General features: G+C 46.2%; 1 protein-coding gene across 1 annotated transcript in view; it reads right to left on the reverse strand.

Annotated features, from left to right (window-relative positions):
* Positions 1–23,696, reverse strand: part of SCG5 (secretogranin V) — a 47,624-nt gene extending 23,928 nt beyond the window's left edge. Inside the window, exons 1-2 of the mRNA XM_073639013.1 lie at positions 23,548–23,696; positions 13,550–13,781 (exon numbers count right to left, since the gene is read on the reverse strand). Coding sequence (XP_073495114.1) covers positions 13,550–13,781; positions 23,548–23,553 — 238 coding nt within the window. The 5' untranslated portion in view covers positions 23,554–23,696. The remainder of the gene's footprint in view (positions 1–13,549; positions 13,782–23,547) is intronic.
* Between the last annotated feature and the right edge of the window lie 596 nt (positions 23,697–24,292).

A 24,292-nucleotide genomic window follows, 5' to 3' on the forward strand; every position in this document is an offset into this window, starting at 1 on the left:
CATTTCCTGGAAGCCGAAGGGAAAACAAAGACAATTGAAACCATCAGCTTTTTGGACATGGACACAGATACCGAAGATAAATATATATATAGTACAATGCAAAGATTTCACTTCTTACATTACATGAGTGATATCTATTGTAAATTCAACAATAGCTCAGAAACCGGCGAATCGCTCCACACAGAACACTGGTCCCCATATAAGGCTCCATACAGGATACTGGCCCCCATATAACACTCCATGCAGGCAGTTCCCCACACAATGCCTCATGCAGGCTGTTCCACCCCCCCCACATAATGCCCCACGCAGGCTGTTCCCCCCACATAATGCCCCACGCAGGATGACACCCCCCCTTCCTTATAATGCCCCCATGCAGGATGTCACACCCCCCCTCCCTTATAATGCCCCCATGCAGGATGTCACACACACCCCCTCCCTTATAATGCCCCATGCAGGATGTCACACACACCCCCTCCCTTATAATGCCCCATGCAGGATGTCACACACACCCCCTCCCTTATAATGCCCCATGCAGGATGTCACCCCCCCTCCCTTATAATGCCCCATGCAGGATGTCACCCCGCCCCCCTTATAATGCCCCATGCAGGATGTCACCCCCCCTCCCTTATAATGCCCCATGCAGGATGTCACACACCCCCACCTCACCCCTCCCTTATACTGCCCCATGCCTCCATACAATAAAAAAAAAAAATCAAATACTCACCTCGCTTCTCACCTGCTGCCGCTGCTCCGGACTCCAGCATCGCCGGCCTCATCCCGCTCTGCACTGTGACTGCTCAGGAGAGAGCGCGGTGTAAAGACGTCACCACGCCCTCTGACCTGAGACGTCACAGTGCAGCAGCTGCGGAGGATGCAGAAGCTGCTGCGGAGGCACGGGGAGGGGTAAGTATTGTGCCGGGGCCCTGAGCAAGCGGGGGGAGTGGGTGCTGACACCGCTCTCCTCCCCTCATGGGTCCCATAGAGCGCGGGGTGCCTGACGGTGAGGGGCCTCCCCGCCTGCTCAGCGCTCCGGCATTTGCCCGGGTGCGCCGGTTGCTGACGCCGGCCCTGGTGTGCGGCGTGCGACCCTTCTTCTAGGGGGGGGGGGGCAGCTGCCCCCCCCTGCCCCACCGTGGGTACGCCCATGGTTGGGAATTTTGTGTGTTTGTCCTCAAAAATTCTGTTCTTAAAGGTGACGTCAAGGAAGTTTGCAACTAAATTTGTAGGTCCTTATAAAATTATTAAAAAATTTAAAATCCTGTGATGGTTAAGTTTCAACTTCCCATTTCCTGGAAGCCGAAGGGAAAACAAAGACAATTGAAACCATCAGCTTTTTGGACATGGAAGAAAGCAATAGCTCAGCAGACAGAGGAACTGACCACAAGCAACAGGTCACTGGGTCGAATCCCCAAATGGAGGCATGACACGAAGGGCCAATGGACCCTCAAAAGCCCATGATGGCACTGATGGAACTCTCTCACAAGGTAATCCACATGAAGATCCTCTAAATCAACCCAATAGTTATCTTCAGGATAATAATCATTCCACTTAATGAGATACTGCAGACAGTGCCTGATCCGACTTGAACCAAGAACTCGCTCTACCTCATACTCCCAATCCTCTTCCAAATCCACCTGAATTATATCTTGAGGACTAGATGTCCCCTCAATATTTTTTTTAAAAGAGAAGAATGGAAAGAATTGACAAATTTTTAGTCCAGCTAAAAAAACACAACAGCAACTGAATCTGTTTTTTTTTTTATTAAAAAAAAACATTGAAGACTATGGAAAACTGATCTGTTAAAGGGGTATTCCAATCTCCAAGACCATATCTCAATATGTAGGTGGTGTAATAATTTAAGCAAATACCTCCAATTAGAAATTTAGTATAGTTTTCCAGATTCGCTATGCCGCTTACCTCATGGTTAGAACCACTAAGAGCTGGCTGTCATTGTATGTAACTGACTGTCATGAAACGCGCTGCATGAAGAATGCGACATAGCAAATCTGAAGAACTACACTATATTTCTCATTGGAGGCATTTGCTAATATTATTAATATTACACCAACTACATACTGGGACAGGATCTTGGAGATGGGAATACCCCTTTAATGGATCAGTTTTTCATAGAAGTCAATGTTTGACCCCTTTAAATAGGCTGACCTGAATTAGAAAGCGAAAAAGCGTCACTCACCATCCCTTAAAATTGATCCTTTATTACTTCACTTAGAAGACATTAAAAAATGGTTGCAGGGAGACGTGGGTCGCGTAATGGATTCAGGCCATTTCACGTTTTCCCAATGCTTTAACGGGTCGTGATTTTTTGCTTATTGATCAGTTTCAAGCAAATGACTACTAGACATGTGAATGGTCAAGTAATCATCCATTTGAAACACATCCAGTAAGCAAAAAAATGATCAATTTCAAATGGGAAGGAAAAACGGATGGCTAATTAACGGATTCGTTTTCCATAGACTTCAAAGAAAAAAAAGAAGAAAACAGATCCTGTTCCAATCAGTTTTTTTAGCTAGACAAAAAAGTTGACATGTTACATAACCATCAGGCTCTATCAGACGCATACCCACCCCGCCAGTTTAAAGGGAATTACTCCAAATCCTTCACATGTTGCTTTACAATGCCTGCATAGGTAACACTTATGATACATTACATATTACAAACCACAGGATGGGTCTGCGGGTTGTTTTCATTCTTATTAATCCTTCATTGACATTAGTATCGGCTCCAGGCTTTAAAAAAAATACACTTACAACATCTGTTACCCCAGTCATTTATAATACTGACTCCATCACTACAAAGAGCCAGCAGCTCCACCTTGTGTTGAAAGTGGGGTATTACAACCTGCGCTATGCATATGATAACAGTTAATGAGATATCTTTGTTAATCATATGCAAATGCCTTCCCTGCGTGATGGCGAATAATACAAAGCAGACGGGTTCCTATTCCTACGCATTTCATCAAAACACTATGTCATGTAAGGAGTGGGGGCTTATGTATATAAACCTTTCCCTCCCATGTCTGCAATGATTTGCAGACCCCGGGAGATAAGAAGGGATCAGAGGGTCCCTCACGCATAGGATTTTTTACAGTAGAGTCAAGGTCGCCTGGTTTCCAGGAATCCTATTCATCAGGTCCTCTTGATTTCATCCCTTAGATCATAGCACAGGAAAGCTCATTAATGTTAACATTTAGAATATATAAGTCATAGTTAAACATCCAAAGACTTTCAAAGGCGGTTCAATTAACATTGGTACCTACAGGCTATAATAAGGCCATACCACAGCACACAATAGTGAACGCTAGGTATGCTAATGTTACCCGATAGTTAAGGGAATGTATACATGGAGGCGTCTACCCAATGACAAGCCATGTCAAAAATGTCCATTAAAGCATTCTCCTAATCGTCTTTCAGTCAAATCCACTACTTTTGAATTCGATCAGACAATACTAAATAAAGTACTATAAAGTAATAGAATATAACTGCTTGCTTTAAAAGGGGTTGTCCACCTTTGGGGATTTTTTTTACTTAAATGTATGTATTTTGGGCTAAAAATTAGTTTTGTAATTGGGTTTCATTCAAAATTTGGCACAGTTTTCCTTCTATAGCCTCTGTGTTGCATCTACTGCTTCGGCTGCAGAATGAGTTAACTGAGAATCCATCAGTGAGCTTGTTCCGATGGTCTCACAGGAGAGAATTTTTTAGTTAAACTGTCTTTTTCTAAGCTCCTGTCAGCTGATGTATGATCACACAAAACATATCAAAAGTTGAATGTTCTGGGAAACAAAGAGCCTTTAAAAGCAAAAGTATGCAAAAAAGTTTCAATGAAGCCTAAATGCAAAAAATATTTTTATGTCCAAATACAGGAATTTAAGTAAAAAAGAATGTCTCTAAAAAGGTGGACAACCCCTTTATTCACCCACCAGATGAAGCTCAACGTTTGATTAAAGTTGGTTACAAGAACTGCAAATATGAAACTTAAAATTTTCTTTCATATCTTACATTTTTCTCTTTTTTGGTTAGGTCTTTTCCCACTTTGAGAAAATGCCAACAAGCTGCTGAGGACAGATATTATCATGGTGTATTTGAATCTCCAAGAAGGTATAATTAATAGAAATAGTTTTACTCTAAGCTATGATTATGGTTATTTTTCTTAATTTGTGCACATTCTGCCAATTCAATTTTTTTATCCTATATGATTAGAGACTACGTTTTAACTACCGGTACTTTCCTTTGGGTGCTGGAGAACACCCCCTTTTTGGACCATTGAAAGAGTTTTACTAAGATATGAAAAACTTACATTATTATTTCATATGCAAATTGCCTCTTCAGAGAGGAAGAGGACTTGAACTCTATAGCGCCACCTATTGGAAGCAGCAATCCTATAACTCACTATTGACCCTTTAACGAGTCTTGCAATATGTCTTAAGATATCATTAATCTTGCCTGCAATGGGAATTTTATTGCTTATCCAAACTTCAAAGTAATGATGATTTCACATGTAAGAATTTCACAGTATGAGTATGGACCTCAATGTCCAGACCATACGTGGGTTTCCTGGTCTGAACTAGGAGGCTGTTGAGTTTGGGTCATGGAAACCCACGGCACACTATTTACCATGCCTTACATGCCATTGACAATATATGCTAACCCATTAAAGAAGCACTCCTATCAAAGTTTTTATCCTCTTAATATATTGCTATCATCACAGTATATAGCTCTGTGTTCTTACAATTGCTCATTTTGTCTTTCTACCCAGTTAATTCTTCTCTTTTCTCTGCTCTATGGAGAAACAGGAAGTCTCTTGTCCCTGCAAAAATTATTCCCCTCTTCAACTACTAATTCAGCTGCTCCGCCTCTCTCCCCTGCCATTGACTTTTGCAGTCACCCAGTGTTGCACTGGGGTGCCAAGGGCCCACCAGTAACCAACTCCAGGACCCCACTTTTCATCTACATGCAAATGTGACATTATCCTCAATCACAAATTGTTGTTATAATGAACTGGGTAGATTGTTAAATTAATAAGATGCTGCCTTTGTCTGTACATAATAGTGATTCAGGAATATTGTACCAAATACTGCTCATATAAGAGGGTAGTGGCCCACTCCAGCATGAGGGCCCACCGGAGGATGGGAAACACGTATCTACAAACTTAAATTCTGGTGTCACGCGTCTGGGTTCGAACCTTTGAGCCTGTGCATTGTGGTTGGCTTCTCTGTCCGCCGAGCCACAGCAAATACACATTTTCTCTGGGTGTTTAGTTTGTTTTATCCTTGGTTAAGTCTTTTTAGGGTAACAGGCGTTTTCATTTGCTCATTTGTCTGCACTATCACCTTTCGGGTGTGGCTTTATATACTTCTTCCCTGCTGGTATTTCCTGCTGGAGATAGTCTCGTTTGGAATCTTCAGCCATACTGCTGTAGTTTCAGCCGGTCAGTGAAAGACCAGCTAGGGCTTACATATCTGCCGTTTATGTTGTTTATCCTGCACCTATCTTCTGTTTCTTTATAGGAAGTAGGCACCATATTGTCTAACAGTACGTACTTAATCCTTTATTTTGTGGTTTGTTTTAATCACTCTGGGATTTCTTTCTATTTTCGCACACTTTCCCTTCTGTAGGTAATTTGCATTCTACTCTGCCCTCCGGTTCTTTAGGAGGTATGTGAAGCGCTCAACGGCCTTTCAAAACAGCAGAGGTCTGAGTTGCAATAGTCTAGTCTGTGGTTAGGGCCATCTCTGCTCATGCAGGAACCACTAGGGACTGTGCAGGTCAGGATCTCTAGTCTGTACAGGAACCGGTAGGGTCAGTTGCAGTTTTTAGTGTGTTAACTATTTTCCTGAGTGAGTTGCTACACTATCATAACATCTGGTTTGGCTTTTATGCCAAGTCATATTGCAGGGCTCGTTTTAGGGTTTCCACTTCCAATAGGTGGCACTAGAGTTCAAGTCCTCTTCCTCTCTGAAGAGGCAATATGAAGATTAATTAGTAATTTACATTTCCCTGTTAGTCTGATGCAAGACTTATAATATATTAGACACAATGGCATGAGAGCTGATGGGCATAGAGTATGTACAACACCTACTGTTATGGTAGGATGAGGCAGTTTCCTCTGTTATATACGTACAGATTCGGATAATACAGCTCACCCGCTGCAGTTGGGAACACTAATGGCTGACAATCCTAAGTAATTAGTTTACTGACTTGATGGGTATTCCTTTTAGGCATGCAGTGATTGGCATTCCTAATTAACATCCTTGGGCTATAGTTCTTTTCTGTAAGTGGAATTGATGGTTGATTTATTATGAAGATCAGTCATGAATGCCCTCTAGATGAGAACTTACCATTTTCTTCAGCACCCAAATTGGTACTCAAGACATTTATTCTTTGTAGCAAATGCCAACCGTCTTGTAAGACGTCTTAGACGCCGTTATATAAGCTTTGTTTGCAGTTTTCCGTAATGTACCTGACGTAACTGCATTCTGGCTCTCAAAAGCGAGGAGATGAAAAGCAAACAGCAAAAATATGCCTGAGTGTTACCAGACCTTCCGAGGGTCTGATCACATTGTGTGGACCGTGTATTTTCACTGTTACTAATCCCATTACTTTTTATAGCCTTAGTTTAGACTTATGTAGGAGTTAGGCCTTTTTTATTTTGTACAAGATAAAAAACAAACTGTTTTTCATCACATTTCATCTATTTTCAGTCTGTGTTCACGCTCATCATCGGTGCGGCATCCGTATTTCTTGTATTTTAATAAAATACATTTCCGAGCTTCTGCTACCAGTAAACAATGGACAGCACTAGTATGACACATAGATGGCATCTGAATGTTATATGTTTTTTTCATTAATCCATTTTTGAGTTTGAGCCGTGACTCTGAACAAAAACGGACATGTTTTTTTTCTCTCTCGAATATTTTGACCAAAAAATATAAGGGTAGATTACATACATGAAAAACAGGCGTCTGAATGATGCGTTATACTAGTGAAAACTCCAGGTGAATTATTAATTAATTGATGTGGATTATTAGTGAGGTAGGAGATACTTTTTGCATGAGGGTAGGAATTAGCATTTTTATTTTCTCTATGTATTCGTTGTGGCAATATAAATGTTGTCTTGGCAAGCATTGGCTTTCTAAAGCACATAGTTTGCAAGAAAAACTAATACTGATGCCAAATGAATCTTTGGACTCATTTTGCGGGGCAGAGTTAGGGCTGCAAACACTTGATTACTGGCCGCATAGTTAGAAAAGCCTATTCACAAAAGGATATGTCATAGGTAGACAATAGTAAATTTTATTAGATACATTCCAAAAAGTCATAAGATTAAAAACAAACTCAGATGAGAGCACAAAGGAAGGCTACAGAACATAGCAAAAGGAGGCAAATCGCAGTAAATATAATAATATATATTCTCCACTTGTAATATATATGGTACACTTTGGTAATAAAGGTACATATGCCGATACCTGTAATAAACCCAAGTGATATGGCAAAGTAATACAGTGTAGGAGTCAGTGTAAGCAAACTATATACAGCAAGTGTTATCAAACCCAAGTGATCAAAGATGTCACCCCCTGATGAAGGATAGCGCCGAAAAGTGCATCGGGCCTGGCGCCATTCCAAGAGGAGATGAATACAGGTATGTTATCTTTCTGTACTCCTTTGCTCACTTGGGTGTGATAACACTTACTGTATACGGTTTGTTTGCACTGACTCCTACACTGTATTATTTTGCCATATGACTTGAGCATGTCACAGGTATCGGCATACTTATCTTTATTACCAAAGTGTACCATATCTGTTACAAGTGGATAATGCATATTATATTTACTGTGATTCATCTCCTCCTGCTATGTTGTTGCCTTCCTCTGTGCAGTCATCTGAGTTTGTTTTTAATCTTAATGTGACTTTTTGTAATGTATCCAATACAATTTCCTATTTTGTCTACATATGACTTACCGTATTTTTCAGACTATAATGTGCACTTTTTTCCTCCAAAATTTTGTAGGAAAGTGGGGGGGGGGGGGGGTGTCTTATAGTTCAGATGTACCTTATAGTCTAGCTGTGGATGGGGAGGGGAGGCCTCGGCGGAGGAGCGGGTCACAGAGGCAAGAGCTGGCGGCAATAGCCATCACGTGTGCCGCTGTTAAAAGAAAAAATATATATTACTCACTGCTCCCCACACCCATAGTCCCCCTCCCACCTCTATGCACTGAAGCTGGTGTCTAGAGGTGGGAGGGACTATGTGCATGTGGAGCAGTCAATATTCATTTTCTTTAACACACTGTTAGCCGCAGCCGCTGGCTCCTGCAGCTGTTGGGCGATCAAGTGTGCCCGCTATTAAAGAAAATGAATAATTCATTGCTCCCCACGCCCATAATCCAGCCCACCTCTATGCACTGAAGCCAGCACCGAGAGGTGAATGGGACTATGGGAGTGGAGAGCAGTGAATATTCATTCTTTTTAACAGCGGGCACACATGATCATCCTGCAGAGGCGGCTGACACTGTGCGGGCTATTAAAGAGAATGAATATTCACTGCTCCATAAGCAGTGAATATTCCAGCAGCTCACCTTGGCGTGTGGGGGTACATGGCAGTGATGTCATGCACTGCTTACACGCTGAAATCAGCTGGTGGCATCAGAATCGGACGCAGCGCTGCGAGGGAGCAGAGGGAAGGGGAGTGGAATCGTTTATTTTTTTGTGTGTGCAGTGTGATGGGGACTATATATACCAGGATGGGGGCCCATGTACACCAGGATGGGGATGGGGGCCCATGTACACCAGGATGGGGATGGGGGCCCATGTACACCAGGACGGGGATGGGGGCCCATGTACACAAGGATGGGGATGGGGGCCCATGTACACAAGGATGGGGTGGGGGGGGGCATGTATACCAGAGTGGGGGGCACATATACCACGATAAGGGATAATAGTACAGTGTAGCGTCAACAGCAGATCCACCCCCCCTTCATAACAATGCATCATGACCAAAGTTTTTGCCTCAATTTTTTTCTATTTTCCTCCTCTAAAACCTAGGTGCGTCTTATGGTCCAGTGAATATTATAGTCCGAAAAAAACAGTATATCCTTTTGTGAATATCAAAAGACTGACTGTCACTTTCAAACAGAAAGACAAATGTGAAGAGGTGCAAGTTAAGAGAGCTATTCTATATGTAACTAACAAATTAAAGCTGCAATCTGTAACTTTATAGTATGCAAATATTGAACATATGAAATTGGAATTGCATTACCTCTGTAGAAAATAAGTTAAAAAATAAAAGTACTTCACACATAAATTGGTCAATTCATGTGTGCCCAACAGCCAATGACAAGACGTACCTCCTCTGCTGGGACCCTAAACCTAACAGGATGCCTCTCCTGGGCTAAAAGACTACAATCATATGGGCAGGTAGGATCAAGCTCTGTTTAAAACCGCCATGATGGGTGGAGTGCTCAGTAGAGTGGCTCTCTTAGCTTGCACCTGTTCACATTTGTCTTTGTTTGGAAGTGACAGACAGTCTTTTGATATTTGTAATATACGCCTTCTGACTGAGCACTCTACCCATCAGCCCATGGCGGTTTTAATCAGAGCTTGATCCTACCTGCCCATATAATTGTAGACTTTTAGCCCACTCACCGTCGGGCACCCCGACGCGCTATGGGACCCGTGAGCGGTGCGGTGCCTCCGCAGCAGCTCCGGTCTCTTCCAAGGCTGCTGAACTGTGACGTCTCAGGTCAGACGAGCGCGGTGACGTCTTTACACCGTGCCCTCTCCTGAGCAGTCACAGCGCAGAGCGGGAAGACGCCGGCGCGGGTGAGGAGTCTGGAGCAGCGGCAGCAGGTGAGAAATTAGGTGAGTATTTGATTTTTTTTTTTTTTTTTTTTATATGTATGGAGGCGTGGGGCATTATATGGGGGGGGGGTGGTGAAACAAGTGACATCCTGCATGGGGCATTATAGGCATTATATGGAGGGGGGGGGGGGGAGACATCCTGCATGGGGCGTTATATGGGGAGAGAGGTGACATCCTGCATGGGGCATTATATGGGGGGTGGGAGGTGACATCCTGCATGGGGCATTATATGGGGGGGGGGGGAGAAGTGACATCCTGCATAGGGCATTATATGGAGAGAGAGGTGACATCCTGCATGGGGCATTATGTGGGGGCCAGTATTCTGTATGGAACGTTATATGGGGGCCAGTATCCTGTATGAAGCATTATAAGGGGGCCCAAGTATCCTCTATGGAGCGTTATAAGGGGTCCATTATTCTGTATGGTGCACTATGTGGGGTCCATTATTCTGTATGGAGCAATATATGGGGCCCATAATACTGTACGAAGGACTATGTGGTGCCCATTATACTGTATGGAGGACTATGTGGGGTTATTATTCTGTATGGAGCAATATATGGGGCCCATAATACTGTGTGGTGGGCTATATTGTCAGGTCTGCACCGTGCGCTGCAATGATTTGCCGGTTTCTGAGCTTCTGTAGAATTTACAATAGATATCGCTCAAGTAATGTAAGAAGCGAAATCTTCGGCTGTGTGTGTGTGTGTGTGTGTGTGTGTGTGTGTGTGTGTGTGTGTGTGTGTGTGTGTATATATATATACACACACACACATACATACATACAGTACAGATCAAAAGTTTGGACACACCTTCTCATTTAAAGATTTTTCTGTATTTTCATGACTATGAAAATTGTACATTCACACTGAAGGCATCAAAACTATGAACTAACACATGTGGAATTATATACTTAACAAAAAAGTGTGAAACAACTGAAAATATGTCTTATATTCTAGGTTCTTCAAAGTACCCACCTTTTGCTTTAATGACTGCTTTGCACACTCTTGGCATTCTCTTGATGAGCTTCAAGAGGTAGTCACCGGAAATGGTCTTCCAACAATCTTGAAGGAGTTCCCAGAGATGCTTAGCACTTGTTGGCCCTTTTGCCTTCACTCTACGGTCCAGCTCACCCCAAACCATCTCGATTGGGTTCAGGTCTGGTGACTGTGGAGGCCAGGTCATCTGGCGTAGCACCCCATCACTCTCCTTCTTGGTCAAATAGCCCTTACACAGCCTGGAGGTGTGTTTGGGGTCATTGTCCTGTTGAAAAATAAATGATGGTCCAACTAAACGCAAACCGGATGGAATAGCATGCCGCTTCAAGATGCTGTGGTAGCCATGCTGGTTCAGTATGCCTTCAATTTTTAATAAATCCCCAACAGTGTCACCAGCAAAGCACCCCCACACCATCACACCTCCTCCTCCATGCTTCACGGTGGGAACCAGGCATGTAGAGTCCATCCGTTCACCTTTTCTGCGTCGCACAACGACACGGTGGTTGGAACCAAAGATCTCAAATTTGGACTCATGAGACCAAAGCACAGATTTCCACTGGTCTAATGTCCATTCCTTGTGTTCTTTAGCCCAAACAAGTCTCTTCTGCTTGTTGCCTGTCCTTAGCAGTGGTTTCCTAGCAGCTATTTTACCATGAAGGCCTGCTGCACAAAGTCTCCTCTTAACAGTTGTTGTAGAGATGTGTCTGCTGCTAGAACTCTGTGTGGCATTGACCTGGTCTCTAATCTGAGCTGCTGTTAACCTGCGATTTCTGAGGCTGGTGACTCGGATAAACATCCTCAGAAGCAGAGGTGACTCTTGGTCTTCCTTTCCTGGGGCGGTCCTCATGTGAGCCAGTTTCTTTGTAGCGCTTGATGGTTTTTGCAACTGCACTTGGGGACACTTTCAAAGTTTTCCCAATTTTTCAGACTGACTGACCTTCATTTCTTAAAGTAATGATGGCCACTCGTTTTTCTTTACTTAGCTGCTTTTTTCTTGCCATAATACAAATTCTAACAGTCTATTCAGTAGGACTATCAGCTGTGTATCCACCAGACTTCTGCACAACACAACTGATGGTCCCAACCCCATTTATAAGGCAAGAAATCTCACTTATTAAACCTGACAGGGCACACCTGTGAAGTGAAAACCATTTCCGGTGACTACCTCTTGAAGCTCATCAAGAGAATGCCAAGAGTGTGCAAAGCAGTCATCAAAGCAAAAGGTGGCTACTTTGAAGAACCTAGAATATAAGACATATTTTAAGTTGTTTCACACTTTTTTGTTAAGTATATAATTCCACATGTGTTAATTCATAGTTTTGATGCCTTCAGTGTGAATGTACAATTTTCAAAGTCATGAAAATACAGAAAAATCTTTAAATGAGAAGGTGTGTCCAAACTTTTGGTCTGTACTGTACATGTCAATCTGGATGGACGTGCATCTGCCTGGTTATGGAGGGGGAGAAAGCTGCTAAGAGACACCTTTGGCAGGATAGGTGATAACACAGATTGGTGGGGTCTGACTACAGGGACCATACCGATCTGAAGAACGGGGAATATTTATCCCTGATGGGGCGCTTTTGTCTCTGATATAAATTGAAGCAGAAGCTCAGATGACCAAGCACACTACTTCTTCATTCATTCTCTATGGGGTAACCAGAAAAAGCCAAACATAATGCTCAGGAGCCTCATAGGGAATGAATGGTGCATTGGTTGAGCATGTGCACGGTCATTCTACTCTAAGGGGAATAAAAGATCCCTATTCTGGCGATCGGTGGGGGTCCCAGCGGTCATATCCCCATGAAAAACAACTTACCACTGATCCTGTTGATAGGCAATAACTGGTTTTCCATGGTCAACCCTTTTAAGAACAAAAAATGATCAGAAATGCTGAAATCCATATGCCCTGTGGGAAGAACCAGGAGGCTTCCAAACACATTAATGATCATTAAATCTCATGGAAATCAACAGGTTCAGCCGAAAAGTAGGACAACTTGGTCTCCCCTCTTAGCACCCACTCAGGTGCTATAGTTTTCTAAAGTACTTTTATGATGTAGCCACGAGTCAACAAAAAGTGTGCAAATATCAAAGACTGACCGTCACTTCCAAACAGAGACCGGATGTGAACAGGTGGATACTAAGAGTAGCCACCTTCATATATAACGAACAAATAAAGTTGCACTCTGTACTGCTATAGCATGTAAACATGAAATTGGAATTGCATTACTGCTGTAGAAAATAGGAATAAAACTAAACATACTTAGCACACAAACTGGCTAATTCATGTGTGCCAAGCAGCCAACAAAAAGGCAATACTTTTTGCTGGGAACCTAGCCTAATGTGAATCCTCCAATTATATGGGTAGGTAGGATCCGGCTGTAATTAAAACCGCCATAGGCTGATGGATGGAGTGCTCGGTCAGAGTGCCTATGTATACAAATATCAAAGACTGACCGTTACTTCAAAATAGAGACCAGGTGTGAACAGGTGCATACTAAGAGTAGCATCTCTATATATAACTAACATAGTTGCACTCTGTAACAAAGTGTGCCCATAAGAAGAGAAAAAATTACAAACTTTGGCAAATTGACAACTGAATACAGTTCCTGGCCTGGATAACTCCTGAAAAATAAAAGGTGGAAAAATGAACAAAAGTCTAATATTGCAGTTGTTAGTTACCTTCGATATTCTGTGGCCCAACAATGTTCACCGCCTGGTGCGCTGGATACTCCACTCTTGGCCTTGCAATTCCCAGCTCTTCCATCACCCCATGAAGCAGCCGCTGGATGTCTGCCTCTGATACTCGATCTGGGCTTCGTACGCTATGACCAAAAGTTGGATTCATTGAACAGAGCATTATCGCCAGCATGGGATAAACCAAGAAGATGAAAGCGTTGCTCTCCATCTTTACCTGAATAAAAGCCCAAAAGGTAATGTTATGCCACCATCACTATCACATTGCATTTGACCATATGAGGTTATCTTAATTCATAAAAAAAATGAGTTGTAAATTCGTAGGATCACATATCAGCAAATCCTTAAAGGGAACATTTCACATCCAGAAATACCATTTACCCGTAGATATAGGGGTAATCGACAGGTAAATAGAGTTTAAACCCTGTGTAGCTGGCTTACTGGAGCAGTGACCAAAGGGAAGATAAGTAGTTATATCCTCCCTGCAACTGCTTGCTTCCAGTTATTGGGGCATTGCAGGGAGGGGTTACAGTTTCTGATCATTATAAAGTGAGCGTGCTGTAATCGTGCCCCATCACATTGATTGACATCGAGATCTGCAGTGTGTGTGTGCAGAGTAGGCTGTCAATCCAAGAGACAGTGAGTGATTACAACCATGTTCATTGCATAGTGACTGTAACCGCTCCCTGCTCTGCCCAATGACTGGAAGCGAGCAGCTGCAGGGAGGATATAACTTCCTTTTCTCTTTGTAGCCGCTCTTAAAGTAAACTGACTACACAGGGTTTAAATCCATTTACCTGCAGATTACCTCTATATCGGCAGGTAAACAGCATTTCTGGACGTGACAGGTTCCCTTTAAAGGTGTTTTACTATACTTTGATATTTATAGCCTATCCTCAGGCTAGACCAACAAAAAAAGAAGGAACCATACTCTAGCCTTCAGCAGCATTTCATCAGGGTCTAATGAAAATTTGCAGCAACATTTTGGTCTAAATGCGATCCTTCTTCAGACATTGGGCATAGCTACGTAGACAGGAGACAAATCCTCTCTTTAGGATAGGCTGTCAATAATAGATCAATGAGGGTGCCAGGAGTAGAACCTCCAGTGATCAGCTGAATAAAGCCATGTAAGGGGTCGGTAATTTATTTATGCTTTATAAAGGCACTGAAAATTGAAACAAGCACAATTACATGTTCAAAACTAAATCATAATTGCCATCAAAGGGGTTCTCCAGAAATAGAAAAAATAAATAACTCAAAGGGAAATTAATACCTAAAACTATTTGCAAATCCTAATAGTTTTCTCTATGAAGGTAATCACTATAGATTAAAATGTAACTTGCTTTATTACAGTGACACAAACATGACCTAGAATGTTAGGATAGATACTTTATAGCAGTTGCAGAAAAAGATCCTTTGCTGTGACCAGGAAATAACCTATTGTAACGGGTCTGGGAGGCGGAACCTCTGAGCTACTATACAAGTGGGCGGTCCTTGTAAGGAAGCGGGTGGTGACCAGGGAAGACGGGCAGGTAGTCACAGCAGGTGACCGGGACAGTCTCTGGGTAAACGGGCAGGAGGTCACAGCAAGTGACCGGGACAGTCTCTGGGTAAACGGGCAGGAGGTCACAGCAAGTGACCGGGGCAGTCTCTGGGTAAACGGGCAGGAGGTCACAGCAAGTGACCGGGGCAGTCTCTGGGTAAACGGGCAGGAGGTCACAGCAAGTGACCGGGGCAGTCTCTGGGTAAACGGGCAGGTAGTCACAGCAGGTGACCGGGACAGTCTCTGGGTAAACGGGCAGGAGGTCACGGCAAGTGACCGGGACAGTCTCTGGGTAAACGGGCAGGAGGTCACAGCAAGTGACCGGGGCAGTCTCTGGGTAAACGGGCAGGAGGTCACAGCAAGTGACCGGGGCAGTCTCTGGATGAACGGGCAGGAGGTCACAGCAAGTGACCGGGACAGTCTCTGGGTATAGGGTCGGTACGACCTGTGACGGCTGAGCCTCCAGGTAGGCTAGCAGGCAGATGACAGATGAGTGCTCCCAGGTGAGCAGGCGAGAGTCACTGGATAAGCAGGTGGTCACAGCATGTGACGGCGGAGCCTCCAGGTAGGCTAACAGGCGGATGCAGATGAGTGCTCCCAGGTGAGCAGGTGAGAGTCTCTGGATAAGCAGGTGGTCACAGCATGTGACGGCGGAGCCTCCAGGTAGGCTAACAGGCGGATGCAGATGAGTGCTCCCAGGTGAGCAGGCGAGAGTCTCTGGATAAGCAGGTGGTCACAGCATGTGACGGTGGAGCCTCCAGGTAGGCTAACAGGCGGATGCAGATGAGTGCTCCCAGGTGAGCAGGCGAGAGTCTCTGGATAAGCAGGTGGTCACAGCATGTGACGGCGGAGCCTCCAGGTAGGCTAACAGACAGGTAGCAGGTGAGCGCTCCCAGGTGAGCGGACAAGCTGGTCCATAGACAGACTGACAGGAGTCGGAAGGCAGACCGTCGGACCTCAGGCTAGCAAGCAGGTAAGCGGATGGCAGGCAGGAATCAGGCAGCAAGCTGGCAGGTAACTGGCAACGGGACCTGAGGGCTGAAGCAGAGTAGTGAACAGTGCAACAACATTGCTCGGACACCTCCATTTTGGAGGAAGTGCCTTATATATGGTGAAGTCCTCCGGCCATTGGCCGGGGACTCCTTAGGACGGCGCGCGCGGCCCCTTTAAGAGGGAGGGAGCGCGCGCGCCCTAAGCACAGTAGCCGGGAAGGAGCGCGCGCTGCCAGCAGAGCGGGAGAGGACGCCGGGCTCGGAGCAGAGGGGTGAGGGGAACAGCGTCCCTGCCTAGCAGAGGGCAGGGACGCCGGCGCTACAGTACCCCCCCCTTTAGGCCCCCCCTTTTTTAGGCCAGAGAGAAATTTAGCTAGGATGAGAGGGGCATGGATGTTCTCCCGGGGCTCCCACGTTCTCTCTTCAGGACCAAACCCCTTCCAATCTACTAGAAAAAAGGTCTTCCCTCTTACCCTTTTGGTGGCCAGAATGTTCTCTACCTCAAATTCGTTTTCAGCGGAAACCGGAGCAGGAGGCGTACCTGTAGACTTGGAAAAGAAGTTAAGTACCACAGGTTTGAGGAGAGATACATGGAAGGAGTTAGGGATCCGCAAGTTGGCCGGGAGTTTCAATTTATAGGCCACCGGGTTGATCTGACTGATGACCTCCAGAGGACCGATGAACCGAGGCCCTAACTTATAGGAAGGAATCTTGAGCCGGACATACTTGGACGAGAGCCAGACCTTATCCCCTGGACGGAATTGAGGAGGATCCAGACGTTTTTTGTCAGCATGTCTTTTCATACGCTCGGATGACAGAAGGAGTGCGGACCGGGTACTCTCCCATATGGAGGAAAATTTGTTAACAAGAGATTCCGCAGCCGGATTGTCCACCGAGGTGGAGACGGGAAATGGGATCCGAGGATGCTGACCGAAGACTACAAAAAACGGGGATTTGGAGGAAGATTCGCTCTCGTGATTGTTGTAAGAAAATTCGGCCCATGGCAGGAGATCCACCCAGTCTGAATGGTGGGCATTAACGAAGTGCCGGAGGTAACTGGTCAGGTTCTGATTGATCCACTCCACTTGACCATTAGACTGTGGGTGGTAAGCGGAGGAGAAGTCCAGGGTGACGTCTAGCAGTTTACAAGTGGCTCTCCAGAAGCGTGAGGTGAACTGTACCCCACAATCCGACACTATGTGGAGGGGCAGTCCATGAAGACGGAAGATGTGGCGGATAAAGTCTTTAGCCAGCTCGGGTGCAGACGGGAGGCCTGGCAGGGGAATGAAATGAGCCATCTTGGAAAAGCGGTCAGCGACCACCCAAATGACCGTACAACCGGCAGAGACGGGGAGATCAGTTATAAAGTCCATTGCTATATGCTGCCAGGGGGCAGCAGGTACTGGAAGCGGAAGGAGGCGACCAGCAGGCAGATGTCTCGGAACCTTGTTGCGGGCGCAGGACACACAGGCAGAAACAAAGTCTATTACGTCCTTGTGCAGGGTAGGCCACCAGTAGTGCCGGGTAATAAGCTGGAGGGTCTTTTTCTGACCGGCGTGGCCAGCTAGTTTAGACGAGTGACCCCAGTGTAGGATCTTCTCCCGATCAGGTACTGATAGGAACGTCTTACCGGGAGGGAGACGATTTAGACTCACGGGAGCCACCTGCATTACTCTGGCGGGATCGATGATGTGTTTCGGTTCTTCCTCGAGATCAGACACCAGAAAGGATCGGGATAAGGCGTCCGCCTTGATGTTTTTGTCAGCCGGGCGAAAATGAAGAACAAAATCAAAGCGAGCAAAAAACAAGGACCACCGGGCTTGGCGCGGGTTAAGTCTCTGGGCATGCTGGAGGTAAGCCAAGTTCTTGTGGTCAGTGTAAATTATTACCGGGTGAAGAGCCCCTTCGAGCAGGTAACGCCACTCCTCCAATGCCAGCTTGATGGCCAATAACTCTCGATCTCCTATGGAATAGTTGCGCTCAGAAGAGGAGAAGAGTTTGGAGAAGAAGCCACAAGTTACCATTCTCCCGGAAGACGATCTTTGGGTAAGTACCGCTCCGGCTCCAGAGGAGGAGGCATCAACCTCCAGGAAGAACTGCTTGTTGCCATCAGGGCGATGCAGCACCGGGGCGGAAGAGAAGGCCTGTTTTAAGGAAAGAAAGGCCTCCTCTGCTTCGGGCGGCCACTCTCTGGGATTAGTGCCCTTACGGGTGAGCGCGGAAATTGGGGCAGTCCGGGAAGAGAAGTGCGGTATGAAGAGGCGGTAGTAGTTGGCGAAGCCCAGGAACCGCTGAACGGCCTTCAACCCCTCTGGTCGAGGCCACTTCTCGATGGCAGACAGTTTCTCAGGATCCATTCGTAGGCCGGTCTGAGAAATTATGTAGCCCAAAAACGGAAGCGAGGTCTGCTCAAAGAGGCACTTCTCATATTTAGCGAAGAGGTGGTTCTGCCTGAGCCTGAGCAGGACCTGACGAACATCCCTCCGGTGAGTCTGGAGATCCGGAGAGAAGACCAAGATGTCGTCCAGGTACACCACCATGCAGGAGTAGAGAAGGTCCCGGAAGATGTCATTGACCAACTCTTGAAAGACGGCGGGAGCGTTACAGAGACCGAAGGGCATTACCAGATATTCGTAGTGGCCGTCCCGGGTGTTGAATGCCGTCTTCCATTCATCCCCCTGACGGATACGGACCAGGTTATACGCCCCACGAAGGTCCAGTTTGGTGAAGATTCTAGCCACCCTCAGACGATCAAATAATTCCGGAATGAGCGGAAGGGGGTACTTATTCTTCACCGTGATCTGGTTTAGGCCTCTATAGTTTATGCAGGGACGGAGAAAGCCGTCCTTCTTTTTAACAAAGAAGAAGCCTGCTCCCGCCGGGGAGGTAGATTTCCGGATAAATCCCCGGGCCAGATTCTCCTCAATATACTCAGACATAGAACGGGTCTCAGCAGCGGACAATGGGTAAATACGCCCATGGGGAGGAGTAGTACCGGGTAACAGGTCGATAGGGCAGTCGTATGGTCTATGAGGGGGTAGTGTCTCTGCCTCCTTTTTATTAACGACATCAGCATATGACCAATAAGGAATCGGAAGTCCAGGTAGATTAGCTGGGGTAGGAGAAGGACGGACGGGATGGACGGGAACCAGACAAGTCTTATGACAGTCCTGTCCCCAGCGAAGGACCTCTCCGGTCTGCCAGTCAAGCACGGGTGCATGTCTCTGGAGCCAAGGTAGGCCTAGCAAGAGGGCGTGAGAGAGTCCAGGCAGAACATGAAAGGAGATGCTCTCAGAATGCAGCATTCCCACCTGCAGAGTAACAGATTCGGTGATGAGTTGGATGGGACGTGGTAAGAGGCCCCCATCCACGGCAGCAACAGACAAGGGTACAGCCAGAGGTTTGGTGGGGATGCGGTATTTCTCTACCAGGGACTGTGAAATAAGATTCCCGGCTGCTCCAGAGTCAAGTTGGGCTAGTTCGAAATAACGGTTCTCCCCGCAGACGATTGAGACTGACAGCAGAAGATGGAGAGGATTTATTCTTGTCTAGGTCGACCTCTCTGAGCGAACCTAGACACAGGCGTTTCCCGACCTCTCCGGGCAGGTACGGATCCGGTGCTCCTTACTGCCACAGTAGAAGCAGCTCCTCTCGGCACGGCGTAAGTCCTGACGGGTTTTGACCATCTTGGTCTGACCGACCTGCATAGGCTCAGGAGGGTGTACCTGGGGAGAAACGGAGGGAGTGACGGGTTTCTGGAAGGAAGGAGCTAGACGTGGAAACCTCCTCTCACGGGTGACCTCTTTGGCACGCTCCTGGAACTGTAGGTCAATCCGGGTGGCAAGAGTTATTAAATCATCGAGAGTGGTAGGAATGTCCCGACCGGCGAGTTCATTTTTAATACGGCCGGACAGACCCTCCCAGAAGACAGATACCAGAGCGTCGTTATCCCAGGCCAGCTCCGAGGCAAGGGTACGGAACCGTATGGCATATTGGCCCACGGTGAGACTTCCCTGACGGAGGCGTAGCAGAGACGATGCGGATGAGGTCTTCCGTCCGGGTTCGTCGAAGACTTTCCGGAAAGCCGTGAAAAAGGCAGGCAAGTCGGACACCAGGGGGTCTCCTCTCTCCCATAGAGGATTCAGCCAAGCCAGTGCCTCCACTGTGAGATGGGACATGATGAAGGCTACTTTGGCCCGGTCGGAATTAAACTGGTGGGACAGGAGTTCAAAGTGCAGGGTGCACTGGTTTATGAAGCCCCGAGCCTGAGCGGAGTCGCCTCCGAAGCGAGGAGGTGCAGAAAGCCGGGGTCCGGAGCAGGATACCATGGTATTGGTGGGCAGCGGCGCTGCCGGGTTGCGTGTCATGACACTAGCGGTGGTTGCTGGTGGAGCAGTCAGAGTGTCCAGGCGTGTGTTGACATTCCGCAGGTGACCCAGGATGGACTCCTGTTGGGACCTCTGACGGGACAGTTCGTGACATAGGTCCGAGAGCGAGGGAGCTTGGGTACCACCGGGTTCCATGGCCCGAGCAAACTGTAACGGGTCTGGGAGGCGGAACCTCTGAGCTACTATACAAGGGGGCGGTCCTTGTAAGGAAGCGGGTGGTGACCAGGGAAGACGGGCAGGTAGTCACAGCAGGTGACCGGGACAGTCTCTGGGTAAACGGGCAGGAGGTCACCGCAAGTGACCGGGACAGTCTCTGGGTAAACGGGCAGGAGGTCACGGCAAGTGACCGGGACAGTCTCTGGGTAAACGGGCAGGAGGTCACAGCAAGTGACCGGGGCAGTCTCTGGGTAAACGGGCAGGAGGTCACAGCAAGTGACCGGGGCAGTCTCTGGATGAACGGGCAGGAGGTCACAGCAAGTGACCGGGACAGTCTCTGGGTATAGGGTAGGTACGACCTGTGACGGCTGAGCCTCCAGGTAGGCTAGCAGGCAGATGACAGATGAGTGCTCCCAGGTGAGCAGGCGAGAGTCACTGGATAAGCAGGTGGTCACAGCATGTGACGGCGGAGCCTCCAGGTAGGCTAACAGGCGGATGCAGATGAGTGCTCCCAGGTGAGCAGGTGAGAGTCTCTGGATAAGCAGGTGGTCACAGCATGTGACGGCGGAGCCTCCAGGTAGGCTAACAGGCGGATGCAGATGAGTGCTCCCAGGTGAGCAGGCGAGAGTCTCTGGATAAGCAGGTGGTCACAGCATGTGACGGCGGAGCCTCCAGGTAGGCTAACAGGCAGATGCAGATGAGTGCTCCCAGGTGAGCAGGCGAGAGTCTCTGGATAAGCAGGTGGTCACAGCATGTGACGGTGGAGCCTCCAGGTAGGCTAACAGACAGGTAGCAGGTGAGCGCTCCCAGGTGAGCGGACAAGCTGGTCCATAGACAGACTGACAGGAGTCGGAAGGCAGACCGTCGGACCTCAGGCTAGCAAGCAGGTAAGCGGATGGCAGGCAGGAATCAGGCAGCAAGCTGGCAGGTAACTGGCAGGTAACAGGCAACGGGACCTGAGGGCTGAAGCAGAGTAGTGAACAGTGCAACAACATTGCTCGGGCACCTCCATTTTGGAGGAGGTGCCTTATATATGGTGAAGTCCTCCGGCCATTGGCCGGGGACTCCTTAGGACGGCGCGCGCGGCCCCTTTAAGAGGGAGGGAGCGCGCGCCCTAAGCACAGTGGCCGGGAAGGAGCGCACGCTGCCAGCAGAGCGGGAGAGGACGCCGGGCTCGGAGCAGAGGGGTGAGGGGAACAGCGTCCCTGCCTAGCAGAGGGCAGGGATGCCGGCGCTACACCTATACAATATTTTGTCATTCAGAAAGGGTTGAAAGCAGTGTGAGCAGCCTCTTCATACCTCAGCACTCCTGATATTTCCAGTATTGGATCAGACAGGCATGGTGGACACCAGTGTGAGCAGCCTCTTACCTCAGCGCCCCTGATATCTACGGTATTAGATCAGATATACAGGGTGGACACCAGTGTGAGCAGCCTCTTACCTCAGCGCCCCTGATATCTATGGTATTAGATCAGATATACAGGGTGGACAGCAGAGTGAGCAGCCTCTTCCTACCTCAGCATCCCTGGTATTTACAGTAAAAGACTATCCTTCGGGAGCACAACTTTCTGCACCTGAAGATAAGCGAGCGGAGCTTTCTACTTAATATGCTCACTGTCACGTGTCTTTTTAATAGTCTAGGTCAGCTTTGTCTGTGTAACAAGACAGCGGTGAGTTTAATTCTACAGTAATTGCCTCTGGGGACAAAACAATTGTGATTTGCTAATTAAAAGGCATTTAGAAATTTATTTAAAATGACATTTTATGTACATTCATGGAGAACCCCTTTAAACATCAAAAAGACACAAATTGATAATTTACAATTTTCTTTCAGTTAAAAGGGCATACCTTCTCATACAAAGCTGCCACATTTTGTAGTTTCTTTAATATTTATTATATTGTAAAAGCACATGTATTTTTTTTCCATTTAGCTACAAAAATAAAGTAGAACTCCTTTAATCTGGCAGAAACATGACACGTAGCAGAGGTCCTGGAAGCCGCAGGCGGACAGGAGATGTCCTGGAAGCCGCAGGCAATTTGGCAAAGACCTGACAGATGGAAACTATAAATAGACATTCTGGATTGTCAGATGTTCATATAAAAAGTATAGAACATTACAATCTACAGGAAGAAAACTACAATTCAAATCTTTAATATTTTGCTGTGTTTTATTTAATTAGTCTTATCTGATCAGTGAACATTTTTCTAAACTTTTTACATGTCATTCTTGCAAATCACTTCATGGAAAATCAATATTTTTGGACCACTGGATGCAGGATTAAATAACATTGAATGGACTAATTTTTAGCACCTTTCCCTTTTTAAGCTCTAGAGTTGTTAAGAGGTAAATATTCCTTCCTCTACATTAAACTAGATGGATAAGTATTGTTGTAATCTACCAGCAGTTTCCCCATCTCTCCACTGGAGAGCAGACCTTGCAGCGTATAAGGGCAAAAAATAAATGTATTACGGAAGGCCTGATTTATACATGTATGTAAACTGGTGAGTATACATGTTTGAGATGAGCAATGATACCTTATAAATAAGGTAAAGATAGAATGTTTTTTTCTGTACATACGAGAAAGGAAAATTTCAGTGATTTCTCTAATCCGATGCCCCATACAAATAAAAAACAAATCGGTCTTCGGATTATTTGCCTATGGATTTGCAATGTATGTAATTAGTTTCATGATACACATTGCAACTGAGCAAAGGGCTAAAGCAGCCAAGCAGTTTCCAGCATGACTTTAAATACACAGAGATTCAACCATCGAAAACCCCTGCAATGCATTACAAAAATCATGTCTGACCACCCATTTTACAAGAGATAGAGATATTAAGAAACCTAACCGAAAAGACAAAATGCATCATTTCATACCCCAAGTACAGAATCAGGAGACTTACAAACATGGAGGCTGACAGCTGGGAGATGCAGGATCTGAATGAGAAGAGGAAGCAGCAGGGATGGAGGGAGGGAGTGATGGAGGCAGATGGAGCAGAGACGTGGGCGGGAAGCTACAGTGACAGGTGAGAGGGGAAGGAGAACAGTGGCAGACGGATAACCGCTAGTCCTGGAGCTTCATGGCCTTTCCTCTAGTATGTAAAGACTATAAAATCTCTTCTCATTCCAGCAGCTGTATATAAGGTTTATTGCTTCTCCAGCAGATACAGGATTTGAACCCAGGACCCCAGCGCTGCAAGGCTCCAGTGCTAAATGTAAGGGTTCACTTCTCACCCAGTTTATTTTAGCATTGTAGCAGATACATAAATCATAGTTAGAACACAAATAGAACTCAAATTAATACTCATTTAACCCCTTCCCATTTTTTTCCTCCCGTTTTCCAGTCTCATAACTTTCTTATTTTTCCATCCACATAGCCAAATGAAGGTTTGTTTTCTGCAGTATAAAGCTGTAATGGCACCATTCAATGTACTGTAAAATTGGGAAAAACTCCAAGTGCAGTGAAATTGTGAAAAAGACAATTCTGCAATTGCTTTTTTTTATGGTATCATTATATGGTAAAAATGGCTTGGCAACAGGAGTCTCCAGGTCAATATGATTAGTGATACCAAACTTATATAATTTTTTTTTTAACTTAAGTGGTGAAAAAAAATTGGTAATTCTTTAAAAAAAAAAAGGATGGATAGA

Source organism: Phyllobates terribilis, unplaced genomic scaffold, assembly GCF_046119375.1.
Source record: "Phyllobates terribilis strain yellow unplaced genomic scaffold, ASM4611937v1 Scaffold_7__3_contigs__length_470593459, whole genome shotgun sequence".
In the NCBI taxonomy this organism is placed as follows: Eukaryota; Metazoa; Chordata; class Amphibia; order Anura; family Dendrobatidae; genus Phyllobates; species Phyllobates terribilis.